We start from the raw sequence: 15,420 nt of genomic DNA, 5'->3' as shown, positions 1-15,420 counted from the left end.
CATTTTAGTATAACTGCTATACTGACTGTTGCATTGGAACAGATTATTAAGAGTACCCCCATCACTAATTTTTAAGGTGCTGTCATCATTTTCAGGACTAGCTATTAAATAATAATAACAGAGCATTTAAAAATATATATTTTGTACTGTGCCTACATACAGTGATGATTCTATTACTAATATTCACATATATTTTAAATTGTCTACATGTAGCAGAAGAGATTCTAATGAAACAGCGGAGATTCATGATACTATGATCCACTATCGTGAACCCATTATGGAGATGATGAATGATGAAAACTGATGAGACATTGTACAGTAATATTAACACTTATGCATACATTATGTATATTCACACAGTATAATGCAATGCTTTCTGTACACTTACTCCGATACTGCATTTATATATGATTGTACACATATACTGTATACAGTAACAAAGCTTGATTTTTGCTGCAATTATCTATTAATACTAGATCCACATAAAAACAGCCAGGCTGTGAAAAAGTGGTGCAACGTACCTTAGAAAGCCTGGTTGAAAATGTTGTGAAATCAAAGGTGCATGGCAGCCAAGAAATTGTTGCAAAGATGTTGATGCTAATAAAATTTAACAATGCACACAGAATTTATTATAGCTTTAACATCATTGTATCCATTTCTTGGCTGCCACCTTTGATTACACAACTTTTTTTCATCCAGGCTTTTAAGACCGCACCATTTTTTCACAGCCTGGCTGTATTTTTTTGTGGATTTCATTTCTTTTTGTAAGGCCCAAAACCATGATTTGGGGTTTGTTTTTACTCACATCTCTTTCTACTTATACAGCCATAACGATGATTATTGAATTAATACACATTTATGTGCTACACTTAATACTCTACCAAATAAAATATTTTAACCTTAGTGGACGTGAAATTTGATTACCTTTTCAACAGTGAGAATAAATGATAAAATTAATGGTGACCAAATTACTATACACATGGCTGATTAGATAACTGTGACCGAATTTTGGAAAATCACCCATATGGGTGCATTTGATGCCTAAAATATTTAATGATCAAATCACAAACTTTATAGTGCAAAATTGCAAATCTACTTGTTGATGGCCATGGATTTAAGCCATTCTCAATACCTTAAATTACTTGAAATATTTTCAAAACTGTTCAATGCTCTTATTAGCAACCCACTAAACATGAAAATTCTAATTATTTCACGTGCACCCATATGGGTAATTTTTCAAAATTCGGTCACAATTTGGAAAGAAGAAGAGGTACAATCATTTGATACATTCATCCCCCACCCAATAACCAGTCCCACAAATCTTCTTGATCTTGTTCACACATCATTATGTAGTAGCTTGGAAATCCCCTTGGAAATCCCCTTGGCCAGTCCTTGAATAATATGATCCAACGGCATCTGCTCTACCTGATTAAATGGTTTCTGACCCAAGGTATATTTAACATCCTAGGTTGGAGAATTATCATTAAAATTTATGCTTGAATGGTGTCACTGTGATCACATTACTAAGCTCATCCTAGAGACTGGAGGCATACACACGTTCTCTTAGTTTCTACTTATGGAAAAATATTAAGTTAGTTTAATATATGAGACTGCAAGTCAACTTGTTTGTTATTACAGAGAGCAAATTGAAGAATTAAGAGGAACTTGCTTTTGTGACAACATATTAACCCGTGCGTAATACCCAAGTGCTAATTGCCATCGCCTTGCAGGTGAATTTGCCAGTGATCTGAGCAGAAATAGACACTATTTAGATCTTCTTGCAGTAGATCACAGTCACTACTTGATGTAAATTTCTTTATACAGTGCTACATCATCAATGAAAATATTAAGCTCAGCGTGAGATATATAACTTCATGTAAATCATTGATGTACAAAAGAAACAATAGTGGTCCCCTGAGCACTGCTTGAAGGTTCTTAGTTTACTAATTTGTTAGGCTGCTTTACTGTAGTTGTACCCAGTTATGCTGGTAGTAAAATGTCAGTAACTTTAAGTATATGGAACATAATTGTTTTACTAAGTTTTAAACTCTCAGTAAACATCAGTGAATGCAGGTTTACTGAAAAGCTACTAAAATTCCAAACAATTAACTGTTCCATATACTGGGGATATACCACTCTAGTAAACTAAGAAACTTCAAGCAGTGGAGGCGTCCCCAAGTAACTGGTAACTAGCAGTCATTCACCACCACTCTCGGTCAGACAACCTCTCAACAATTTCAGAAATGACGCTGTAATCCCTATTGCATTGAGAATAAGAAGAAGGCGCTCATGAGGGATGGAGTCAAAGGCCTTTGAATAATCAAGAATATATGGCAAGTAGTATTCCAACGTTCAAGACAAATTGGGTCAGTTGTGAATCAATCAATAAAGAAATATTGCAATGATTTGGAAGAAATCCATGTTGACAATTACTATACTTGTGTCTTGAAGTGTATCATTGTACACATACAAGATGACGAGACAACATTATTTATATGGTCATTTTAAACACTATTAGTTAATATGAATTGTTGCTGACCATGCAAGTGTGTGTTATATAATTATAATAGCTAAAATAGTGACTACTGGTGTAAGCTTGCTGTAGTAATTTTACACAATTAATTATACGTACATTATTATACTTTTATTGGGGGACATAAAGTCTGCTGTATAAGACTTAATCTTGCATGGCCAGACTAGGTTTTCTCTACCACAGCATTTACCAGTTACCTAGCTGCTCCAAAAATCACAAGTATTTATTACTGCCTTATAATGCCCCTTATGCCTGTTACTGCACTGCTAAAATTATACAGTAAATATTTTCAGTTTCACAACAGATAGCCAGCCATACAAATACCGGCATATACCGAGTTCACAATACTGAGATATAATATTTGTAACCGGATTTGTGAAAAGGGGTCTTTCACACACATCCAACTCTATGAACTTGGAAGACTGTAACTCAGTGATAAAGAAACACATTAACCTCAAATATTCTCCATGCGCTATGCTATGTTGGTGCTCACTACTAACTAAATTTCAAGTCTACTAGTGGCCTTTTCCTATCTGAAGTTGTGAGTCATCAAAGTTTGTAAATTGGATGTGTGTGGAAGACCCCTTTTCGCAAATCCGGTAACATATTTACTATTATACAAGAGATTTCATATCAAAGCTTTGCAAGAATTTACCATCTGCAAAAAATTAATGATTGTACAATTAAATTTGCTTAATCACTGTAATACGTAAGTGAAATTAAAGTTGACTAAGCATCAACTGGCATATCTGGTAGTGTGCGCACCTCAAAGAGACGTGTGTGTCATATAATTATAATCAAGTTGAGAGCACTGTTTGGTGGGAAGAGCTTGTTCACAAGGTTAACCCCTAATGAAAGTGTATCATTTTAATACAAAAACAATCTTTGTGGTAATAGAGTTCTCACATACAATAATCCTTTATAAATATAAAAACAAAAGTTTACAATAAACAGTGCACTATAAATAAATAAAACTAGCTTGTAAAAAAGTCACCTAAGTGTATAGTTTTACACATTAACAGATAAATGTCAAGCAAACTGTGTAGCTGCTTTGCTATTCTACTGCTTTAATGAATTCCTCAAGTTTGGCACTATCCTCAGAAAACGATCTTCTTCTTGTAAACACATTCTTTTTATTGCAGCAACACATCCAGCAAACAATGATATTTTCAATAATCAGCAGAGCTCCGAGAACAATGACTGCCGCTATCATAGCAATCTTAAAAATATCAGTGTCACTGTCACTACATTCTGTCATTCCTACAAAATGGATTACAAATGATTAGTCAAAAGCATTCGAGTAAGAAAAAATCGTAAGAAATAAAATTAATACATGTCACATACATACATTGGATATGTGAATTATTCAGTCTAAGGCCATATTTATTGAGCGTTAAGCTAGCCAGTAAAATTAATATAGGCCACTCATTGTATTTGGCCAGTGGGTAAGACTGTGCCAGACTGTGTCAATTGTGCTAGATGCCTTAAATTTGTGGCATATATACAGTTAACATAGCATTAAGCTGTAGAGCAATATTGTAGCCCATCCTGTGTCTGGTGACCAATCAGTAAGAGTCCACTCACTGGATTCATTCTATAGACATATACTTATTACAACTTCAATGATGGATGGCAGCAGGTAACGTTGCTCCTATGTCAGTGGATATATGCAGACAAATCCTGGGAATATATCCCACGTACGTATATTGTGAGCAAGCATAAGCACTACAAGAACTCTACGTGTTCACTATGCAAAACTATGCCTCTCATTAACATGTATGCTTACAGACCATACGCACTTAAACTAACTTAATAAAATAAAGGAACTTACGCTTAATTCACCACATGCTATATAATAATAAATTATATATTATATGAACCAGTGGCTCACTTCGGTCTAATGCAGTATGTACACCCATCCTCCTCTGACTTCATAGTCAGGGTGTCTATACAGTACAGTGTACAATACACCTCATAGCCATACTATTATACTGTATAGCCGTGAAGCCACCTAATGTCAAGGCAAATTTCATGGTACATATCTTGTAAACTCTGGCTGGCCATGAGTTAAACCATGGCTGGCTTTGTTTCATTTACATGTACATGGCCTTGTTGTGGGAGCAGTATCGTCAGTTTCTTTTTATAAACTCAAAATTAAAATTGATTGTGGGAATCTATTATTGCTCATGTGATGAAAGCCATACATCCAATTTTGCATCCTACAGCACTCAGATGGAAACAATTTGTTACTCTTGCCATCCTATGAGTTGAGAAATGTTGGTTTAAGGTCAGAGCTAATGCTATAGCACATTCACAAGCAGTTCACTGCATTTTCAAGTATGGACCATGCCCACTACTCTACAGCAATGCTTACCCCCAATAGATGCTTAGTAAATATTGTAAACAGTCTGTAAACGACATAGTGGCTTTAAAATACTTTGCGATTGAACTTTTCCATGATATCCTTAGGACTTGCCTGTTCATGTAAACAAATGTTGTCACAACAGTTGCTGGTAACCCACAATTGGATTTTACAAGTTGGTCTATATAATAAATTTGGTGGTTGGTCTCGTATTAGTTTGGGTGACTAATAATCATCTGTGGGCATTGGCCTGCAATTGGCATGGTGTACATCAGCTGTATCATGTGCTCTTGTGATATATACAACTACTACATATTTATAACTCATAAGCAGAAATTTTGGTGTGGAATTAAAACTAATGATTTGGCGTATGCTAACCAAGCCATCAAATTAAAAAATTGAAATCTTGCCATATACTGTAGGTATGAGAGCTCAGAAAGGTGCTGTATCTATCAAGCTCATCAAGTATGGTGATGTTGAAGGTTGTCAAAAGAGAAGTATGACCAAGTAAACCTTTGTAAAACTTTAGATATAAATTAAGATAGCTAGTGAAATAGTTAGTGAGATAGCTAGTTTAAATATTACCTGTATGGGAAGCACAGTCTGCACTAAGTTTTGCTACCAACGTACTGAACCTCATCCTGCGGTTATTACATCAAACAATTCTATAGGCCAAGGTCCTACTCTTGTGCCAAAAGGAAGCAAAGATACACGCAGTGGAGATCTTGCATGGAGAATGATATTAATGATCCGGATCCTTTTCAGATAGGCTATGGATTAAAACCATCTCCGTCCTTTGTTTTACATAAAGGATTCTTTCCTTCAATGCATTGGCCAGTACATTAGTAATGAGGTACCTTAAAGCTACCTACACAACTTGCTACTACATGCATGTTGCAAAATTAAACTCTCACCAAATGCAATTATTAAGCTAACGTCAAATATTCAGCTCACCAAAAATTTCTGTTTATATGGTACACTACAATGTATAACATACAGGCATGCCTACCTGAGTTAGAAGAAGGTGAAGTTACTTGGAGCTCCCTAACGACAGCAGCCATGCCACTAATTTGGTGGTTTTCAATATGACAATGGAAGAACCACCAGCCTGGATTATCGGCAATAAACCTGATCACAGTATAGCCTCCATAGGGTACCATGACTGTGTCCTTCTTGGCAAATTGTCTAGTTTCTAGCTGTGTATCATCACTCCACACAAGGTTTTGTATGAAACCGTCATCCCCTTCAATTGGTGTAAAAGCCCTTTGACATGAGCTGTTATTTGCCGTTACACACCTAATGTCATCACTAGCTGTAACATATACACCAGTATCCGTGTTGTATTCAGGGTAGCCAATGTCAACTACATAGAAGTGATGTCCATGTAGATGAACTGGATGAGTAGCTCCATCAGCATCATCAGCATCTGTGACTCTATTAACAATTACTATTTCAACAGCACTGTCTTTTTCTACATTACTTAAGTCTATTACATGTGTGCAAGAGCAGTTTCGCCCATTACAGCCTCTTCTGGGACACATGTCATTAGAATTTTGGAAGGCCTCAAATTCTGTCAGTGGTGGATTTCTGGGGAACTGGAAGCTTAACCCATCAACAAAACTAACATCTGTATCAGTTTCTGCAAATACATAAAACAGCCCTGTAACTGATGGTGAGTAAATTGCTTGTGGGATGGGATAATCTGGGTGGCTCTCAAATTGTTCTGCATTAACACAATCTATGATGTTACTGTACTGAGAAAACGGACAGTTCACAGCTTTACATTTGGAAGACGGTGTGCATTCCCATGTTTGACTAATTTCGTCTATATCCATAGATGGGTTCTCACCATAGTGAAGCACTGCTTCTGCCCTGTGTGTATTTATTGGGTTGTAAAATGCTTCATTATCACTCAAGTTTGCATCTTCTAAAGTTTCAGCCCAGATCCAGAAATCCTTTTGTTCAGTCTTGTCTGCAGTTACAACCACATCATATCGCTCACCAGTGTGAACAATTAAATAGTCGACATTCTCAATAGGTTTCATGGGATCACCATCACTAGCTATTACAGTTAGTTTGTGTCCTTCTATTGAAAATTTAAATGCATAGAGAGCTTGAGCTCCTATTATCCTAAAACGATACCTTCTGTTTCTATAAACAGTGAAATAGTTTAAACTTGTCCCTGGAACGTTAGGATGCCCTGATTGGTTAAACTGCCGACCCTTATCGTTGATTATACCTGACCAGAATGGAATAGGCCCAACTTCAGTACCATCTGGTCCAACAGTGGGAGTGTAAATTGTAAACGATTGTTGACCATATTCTTCAGTCTCTTTCCAGTATTCCACGCTAGCACTTATTGTGTAAAACAGTTCCAAAGCTGGATCTCTATGCCAGTCCATCAGTATGAGAGTGTGCTGATCAGGGCTGTCAACGTCATACAGATCTGGTATTGTATCTTTTACGATCAATGCACCATACAATCCATCAGTCCTATGAGCACTAGTGTGAGCATGGTACCAATGGGTACCTGCTGGAGAAGCTTTGAATGTGTATGTGTAACTGTTTAAGTAACTGATTGGGTGTTGTGTAATATACGGAACTCCATCAGCTTCTTGTGTGCCAGTCTGAAACATTCCATGCCAATGAATGGATATTCCTTCGACACTTGACAACCGATTGTATACAGTTACATTCAGAGTTTGGTTTTCACGTACAATAATGGTCGGTGCAGGTAATTGAGCATTTATAGTTGCTATTGGCCTGAAATGTCCATCAGCTTGTATAGGTTGGAGTTTCACTTCTGAGGTGTCAACCTCATCTAGTAGAGGTACAATAGTTCCATTGGAATCAAATGTTGCTCTGAAGCCCTCCAGGTCCGTGTATTCCTCTAGGTCATCATAGTAGGCCATGGTAGTGAGTGCCTCAACAACAAATGTTATATCACAAACTTGACCAATATCTGGAGTAGTACAGTCGTAAACTTTCTTTTGCTGGTCATAAACTGGCACATAACACTTAGCAAGGCTTGCTAAGGTTGCTAGAAGTAGTAGCACCATCAACATCTATATAAGGTAATAAATCATTATATAAATAATATACTATATTTAATAGTAGGGCTCTTTTCAAATCAAAATGGCACACCTACATAAATTGCAGTATAAAATTGTGATGAAAAATATTATAATTATGATGGCCTCATGGAAGAGCGCCTGACAGTGCTTTTTTGTTTTATTCATTTATAGGAATCCATTCACAGAAAAAAATGCAATGCGTGGCAGCTTGCCTGCTTGACCATTCAAAGGCTAGCAGTTAAACTATGCAATACATATCCTTTAACAATAACACCCTCACTTATGACAAGCAGCTTTTGAAGAAAAGGTAAATATCTACCAGTAGTGTCCTATCATTCTAATCATTCTGTTATTGTGCATACTGCACCGATGTCAACACGTCACTAGATATGGGATGATACATACATAAATCGACACTTAAGGCAGAGTGATATAGCCATTGATATAATTCCTAATGTAATGTGAAGCCACCTAGCTTTAAATGCAAATTTCAGGGTACATATTTTATAAATCCTGGTTGAACCATGGCCTTGATGTGGGAGCAGTAGCACCAATTTCTTCTCAATAAAGCCTTACTAGATTGTGGGAATCTATTATTGGTCATGTGACGAAAGCCATTGCATCCTACTGCACTCAGACGGAAGTGATTTGTCACCCTTAAGACAAATTGAGAAACATTGGTATAGTGTATTCACAAGCGGTTTACCACATTTTCAAATACAGACCATTCCAATTTTTCAAGTACGTAACATGACTCTATAGCAAAGCATGCATGCCCCTCTAGATGTTTAGTATATATGGTAAACAGTCTGTAAAACGATGCAGCGGCTTTAAAATAAAATTATTTGTAAAACTGAACTTTTCCGTGATACCCTTAGGACTTGACCCATTCAAGTTAACAAACATAGTCACAAAGTTAGTTGATAATGACCCATAACTTAGTCCATCGAACATCAAACGCAGAGTGAAGAACAAGAAAACACTCTTAGGTAGCCAGATATAGAATTTAAAAGAAAATTGTTGAAACACGAATTTATAGTCTGCCAGCGTGCCTGCCAGACATAGTCGCAAGGTTGGAGACCAAACGAATCAGCCCACAGTCATCATTTATGCTACAATAACAAACTCACCAGTGGTATGTACCTTTTGGGATTCCAATGAGCGTGTCCTCTGTGCCTTGTCTTTCTTTTTATCTTTAATCAGGCTAGTCATTGTCTTCTTCATGTAAAAGAATCATTCCAAGGTGTTGATTTTCCGTATTAACACTTTCCTTGAACAGCATAATTATTTAGATGCTACAAAATTATTTCAAGCTCTTACATTTCTGGACACTTGGTAGATAGCTGTAACTTCACACAATAAATTTGAGACAAGCTCATTATTGATCTTGGTTGACTAAAAGCAATAAAATGCAGAGACCACACCTTTTAGCAACGTATTAACTTGAAATCACCCCTTTATTGGTTTAGCTGTACTTATAATGTAGCATGGTAAAAATATGGAATAGCGACCACGCCCCTTGAGGCGGCTAACTAAAGATGCTCTAATACATCAGTCACCCTAATACGTAAGTCGTACATATATAGCTGTATGCTACAAAAAGATTTAAAAATGGGATCCAATAATAAAATATAGTTGGTATTACACCATACGTAGCTTGGTGGTAAAATCCTACTTTATCACAGAGAAAATACCATCATTCATCTCTTGTTTCACTCCTTTTTTTATTATTGGATCTCTACTTCATTTTTAATTGATAATTTTTTAATGTACTAAGTGTTGGTCTTGTTTAGAGCAATTATAAATCACATAATACACAATCAACACTATTTAAGTTCACGTACTACCCAAGATAGACCATTGTTATCATAAAACAAGTTTTTACATAAAGTATATAACATAATACCGAATGTACTTTGTTGAGATGTGTTGTGAATGTACTTTGCGGGTCTGGAAGTTTAGAATGATATTGTTATAGAATGTTAAATTCTTTTCCCTCACTTTTTTCATAATATGTAGCCACATGAATTTCTATGACATTATTTCTATATCACAAGAATTACACTGTTACATGAACTGAAATGGAACATTCCAAAGTACATAGTCATGTATGTAAAATTTAGCCACAGAGTGAACTAGTTTGTATAACTGGTTTTGTAATTACAAAAAAAGTGTATTGAAATGCATTATTCAGGATAATGGAGTTTTGGACTATTTTAAATAATATAATTATATATTTTACACCTGTTTTACCACTTTAGAAGGTAATGAATATAACTTATCTACTTATCGTATTACGTGATTTCCTTTTTGTTGTGAGTTTGCCTCATATCTATATCATTACGGAGTTACATGTAGTTGTTTATGTATGCAGTAACATGTAACTTTGTCAAAGACAGTGCGTAAGGCTAAAAAATTAATAATAGCCCGTTAGTTTTTCCCTATAGAGAATATCAATGTCATAAAAGGAAAGCAGTAAAATGCTATAGTCTCAATGGCTCACATAGGGTTGAAGCCATGTCAGTACCGCTGAAGTGGATGATCTACTGATAGAAATCCATTCAAACCAGATTAATTAAAGTCATGGAGTGCATTAAGAGCTACATTCTCCACTTGAGTATTACATGGAGAGCTATATGTGAGCTTTCGTTGAGAGCAAAAGTTTGAATAATTCCTTTTCTTTTCTTAGATAAATGCAATTGACAAATGCAATTGACATACATTGGATATGTAGGAAAAGTGTTTGTTTGTCTGTCTGTCTGTAGGTTTACAACATGAAGCTATTCCCAAGCTCGTATGTGACCCACCAAGTAAAAACCTGATTTGGAGTTATAGCAATAGTCAACAAATAAGAAGAGCAAAACAACTGATTAGTACAATGCCTAAATGGAAAACCTACAGGTGCTTGTTTAATTTATCATAAGTCTTGGATGCAATGGACTACAGAGTTGGGAAGTGTGTCAATCTATTCACCATGAACTAGGGCATTCAAGAAAGTGTAGTTTTTGGCCTAAGTATAACCGTGCTATCAAACAATGAGGCTGTTCAAGTTTAGAAATGGCAACAATAAAGTTACATTTTATCACAGCATAAACAAATGTAACTCATGTTTGTCTCAAGGTACAGAAACAAAACAAAGATATTCCTACTCTCCATGAAGAGGCAAATCCATTGATATATCAGATGTTTCTTCCTTCACTGCTTACTGATTCAGAAGTGATTAAAATGTACATAAAAATATTTGTTGGTTCTGTGCATATCTACAGACTTCAACATACCTTCCTGATAAATGAGCATGTGCTCCAAGTATGTCTACAGACTGTATCACGCATTCTTGATAAGAGGGTGTGGTTCATAAAAGAAGCCCTAGGCTGGAGTATGATGTGTACATACAACAGCACACTTAACTGATATACCCAGTTTCATCCCTACATGCATGAGCTCACAAATACAGTACCACCCAGAAGTAACGTTACAATCCCTCGCGAGTGCTCAAATCCAGGCCACGACTTGACACGATGCATGTCTGGAATACATCACATGCGAAGGCATGCGGTTATTGGAGCAGCCACCCGATGGAGCTTGCCTATCATGGCTACAGGTGGTGAGTTAGCTAGTGCACACATGCCAAAGAAATTACGAGTTGAAAATTGGCTACATGAGTGTCAACTGCTCGTGAGCGTAACGTTACCTTTGGGCAGTACTGTAGCTATAATAATATTATTGCATGGTCAAATTCTTCATGTCATGTGGAATTAGCTACGTGCTTAGGCTACTAGCATCTGGGCTATATATGGTCACCAATACCATAATTAACTCTTGACTATAGTTTTCATCCTTTCAACCACAATGACCAATTATTATTATAAGGAAGTCACATCAGTCACGCGAACAATTACATCTTATTGAGTCAGAAGCCAATGCATGCACGCCTTCCTTTGTGAGATTGTGCCACTGGGTCACGACTGTGCTTTTGTTTGAAGCCTTTTAAACATTTAATGCATAACAGTACGTTCACGATTCATCGTCCTCACAGCTGCCGTGACACACCATGCCTTCAATAATAGTCAGGCACCACGAAAGAACGAAATTTTTTTGTATAGCTAAATCCTAAATCTGTTTTATAGCAAAAGGCGCAATCCTATCATTTAATGATCAACGCCAGTTCTTGTACAGATGAGCTAATACAGAAAAGTCAATCTGACCACAACGAAGCCGCCGCGACACGCCCCACCATTGTGCTCCACCCGCAAATACACATTCAATTTACTGGTTAGCATGAGGAACTAACAGCTATATAGAGTAGTAACGGCGAAGCTCACCTTTAATGAATCAGTACCTCGTTCCACCGGAGGAGCACACTGCATCCGCAACTATTCACAACTGTATTCCAACACTTTAGTGCATACGTATATCCACAAAAGGTAAAGAATGTGAATGTGATTACGTAACATCCGGTATCAGAATACACATCGGTCACTTGCAAATAGTGGTTGGAAGTAGTCTATGAATGGGAACTGTAAGTAAAACTGACACTAACTGCAGCTGGTATAGCTATAGCTATACCAGCTGCTAGCAATAGCTATCAGAGTCTAATAGCTAGCTATGTAGTACAAGGTACAGATTGTATAATGTCATAGCTAAACATCATATACTTCATGATGTTTAGCTATGATATTATACATTCTTTACCCTGTACTACATAACTAGCTATTAGACTCTACATGCAGGTTACAATTGCATGGAGACCATTTTCTGTCACTATGCACATATAGCTATATAGATTACAGTGTATAAGCGTCTCTTCACACTATCCATCTTGTTGTCTGGCAAAAAAGTTGTTCATTCCAGAAATTTTGGTTTGCCAATTTATTGACAAGTTCAGAACGGATGCATTATGTTCATGCAAAGACTTGATTAAATAAAGCCACGTCACTGTGGCCAATGCTAACAAGCTGCCATCAAATTCAAGTCCCTTTTCAGAGTAGATGTTTAGCTATAATTCACTTAAAATTTTTGATTGATAAGCTTAATGTATAGCTAGTTCTTTAGCAGAAAATAGAAAGTCTACGAAATTCAGCGATAAAATAAAAGCCAGAAAAAGTTAGGTTATCAGGCTCGCTGCTTGCTTTTATTCTTTCTAAGCCAGCAATGTTATAAAGAGTGCATATATTCATATGTGATATGCTTCAAATGTGTTGTACATAGCGTACATTCCTGTGGCATATTTGCTTCATTAATAAGCAAATGGGAACTAGCTATCATCTCCTACACATCACACATGCTATAATAGCTACCTAACTAGTAGCTACATTATTTTTATGTACATCACATTTAGAGCTCATCACAATATGCACAAATGTAACTAAACCTGTGTAAAAGAGGTTTTATAACCTTTCTAATTGTATGTACTTAACAATCCATAACTTGACTTGTGAGTATGGCACCAGCCTGCAATTTGGTCACTGTACACACCTAACATAGCACTATTCCTGGAAGTAATTGTACATGCAACAATAGCTTAAACACATGATGAGTTATGACTCGTCAAACCTGGAAATGTAGAAAGGCTATAAGACCTCTTTTTAGAAGATCTGGTCACAAATACACATTTTATTGTAGTGCAGTTCACAACTGTAAAGTGGTGACAGTCTACATAGCTTACTACAACATGGCAAAATACATGAATTTAGTTATCTTAATGAAACAAAACCCACAATATAACTAAGGAGATGCAACCCATAATTAAATCATTTCTTGAGAATTATTGAGGAAGTTGTTTTGCGGAGCAGTGTTGTTTCTTTCTTCTTTTTTTGTCATAGGTATTATAGTCTATAGACATAGTTTGCTAATAATATAGACAAATCTACTTTTGTTGAAATATAGCTAACTAGCTATACTGGAAAAGTGCCATGGATTTAATGTTCATGCAAGTAAGCATAACTACCAGAAGCTCTTGCAACTCCAAATGTTTAAGGCAAAGGCTAAAGATTGACATAACTGATGATCTGTCATGTTAAAGATTTTGATTGATAACTTTTATTCTTAATGTAATTGTTTATTGTAATGAGCAGGACTCACAGGCATAATGCCTTTCTCTCTGTATTTAATAATAATAATAGAGATGTATATTATTCATATATGGCTTTAGTTAGGTGTTTGATGTACAAGCACAGTAGTCTTCTTGGGGTGGAATGCCAGACCCTCAGCAATCTATAATTATGAGGGTAAAATTGTTGTTAGTTATCACTAATTGATTCGACTGGGTTTTAACAAAACCAGACTTCCACACACACCCAACTCATTGAATTTACTCAACTGAAACTTGATCTCACAACATGCTACAACATAATATTATTGACCTAGATACTTTGCACATAATTGGTTATTATGTAATGACAGCTCAAAATCAAATTTGAAACTGTATGGCATATCCTACATTGAGTTATGGTCCTACAAACTTCCAAAAATCACTAGATTTGTGTGTGGAAGCCTGATTTTGTCAAATTCAGTAACAATGATATTATCGTTGACATGCATTACATTTTTGTACAAACATTGCATGCATGTTGGTCATAGGAGTTAATTCAATACCCTTTATTATTATATATTATGTACATAGAATTTTCTAACATGGCATGTTGTATGCCATGACACACCAGGAGTGTCCTATGGACAAACAAATAACTTGTTCATAGGATTCAATGTGCTCCTGTATAATGTATACGCAATTACTGTAGTTAGATCACTGGCACACAATTGACCTCAGCTAACAAATTGCAGCTGTTAAGTATGGCAAGAAATTATACAAGAGATGTAGCTGGTTATCCCATGCAGAAAGTACAACATATAACTTCCAAATATGGTTTTTATTCAAATTTCATATCATAAACTATAGCATTGACAATTTTTGATTAAAAGCTCACCTGCTGTGTTTATAGCACTGAAGGTATACATCCAAAGGCAGCTATATTGCAACACCTACAAAAAAGGAGTGCAGGATAGCACCTGCTGTTGACATATTTTTGACAAGTCATGGATTTAATTAGTTGTAGTGAACTTTGTTCTATGAAATTAAGCTATTGTACTCTCGTATTAAACCTTGCTTTACATTTAGACACTGGCATTTACCGTATAGGCGTGTACCCTAAATATTTTGAGGGAGAAAGGTTTTCACTGATTTCGAAGTTTATGGGGCCAGCAGCAAAAATTTATCCTTATACCACCATAATCCATTATACTCTAAAACATTTTGGGATTGTTTGCAAAATATTACCCCTCGAAATATTCAGGCCATATATATCTAATCAAAAACAGCCAAGCTGTAAAAAAAGATGCGGCCCCCATAAAGGCCATGGTGAAAAAAAATGTGAAATCCAAGGTGGCGGCCAAGAAATGGCTGTGATGGTAGGTTAATGGTTACATTTTAATAACAACAATTCAGGTGAATT

The 15,420-nt window shown here is 36.1% G+C and overlaps 1 protein-coding gene across 1 annotated transcript; it reads right to left on the bottom strand.

Moving 5' to 3' along the window:
- Positions 1 to 3,385: 3,385 nt before the first annotated feature.
- On the bottom strand, positions 3,386 to 12,393 carry LOC136247431 (uncharacterized). The gene is made up of 3 exons (XM_066039151.1): positions 12,292 to 12,393; positions 5,905 to 7,960; positions 3,386 to 3,793 (listed from the first exon to the last, which is right to left on the bottom strand). The coding sequence occupies exons 1-3, from the start codon at positions 12,334 to 12,336 to the stop codon at positions 3,588 to 3,590; spliced, it is 2,307 nt and encodes a 768-aa protein (XP_065895223.1). The 5' UTR covers positions 12,337 to 12,393; the 3' UTR covers positions 3,386 to 3,587.
- Between the last annotated feature and the right edge of the window lie 3,027 nt (positions 12,394 to 15,420).

This window comes from Dysidea avara, chromosome 2 (genome assembly GCF_963678975.1).
Source record: "Dysidea avara chromosome 2, odDysAvar1.4, whole genome shotgun sequence".
Taxonomy (NCBI): domain Eukaryota; kingdom Metazoa; phylum Porifera; class Demospongiae; order Dictyoceratida; family Dysideidae; genus Dysidea; species Dysidea avara.
This window is presented reverse-complemented; position numbering and strand designations above follow the sequence as displayed.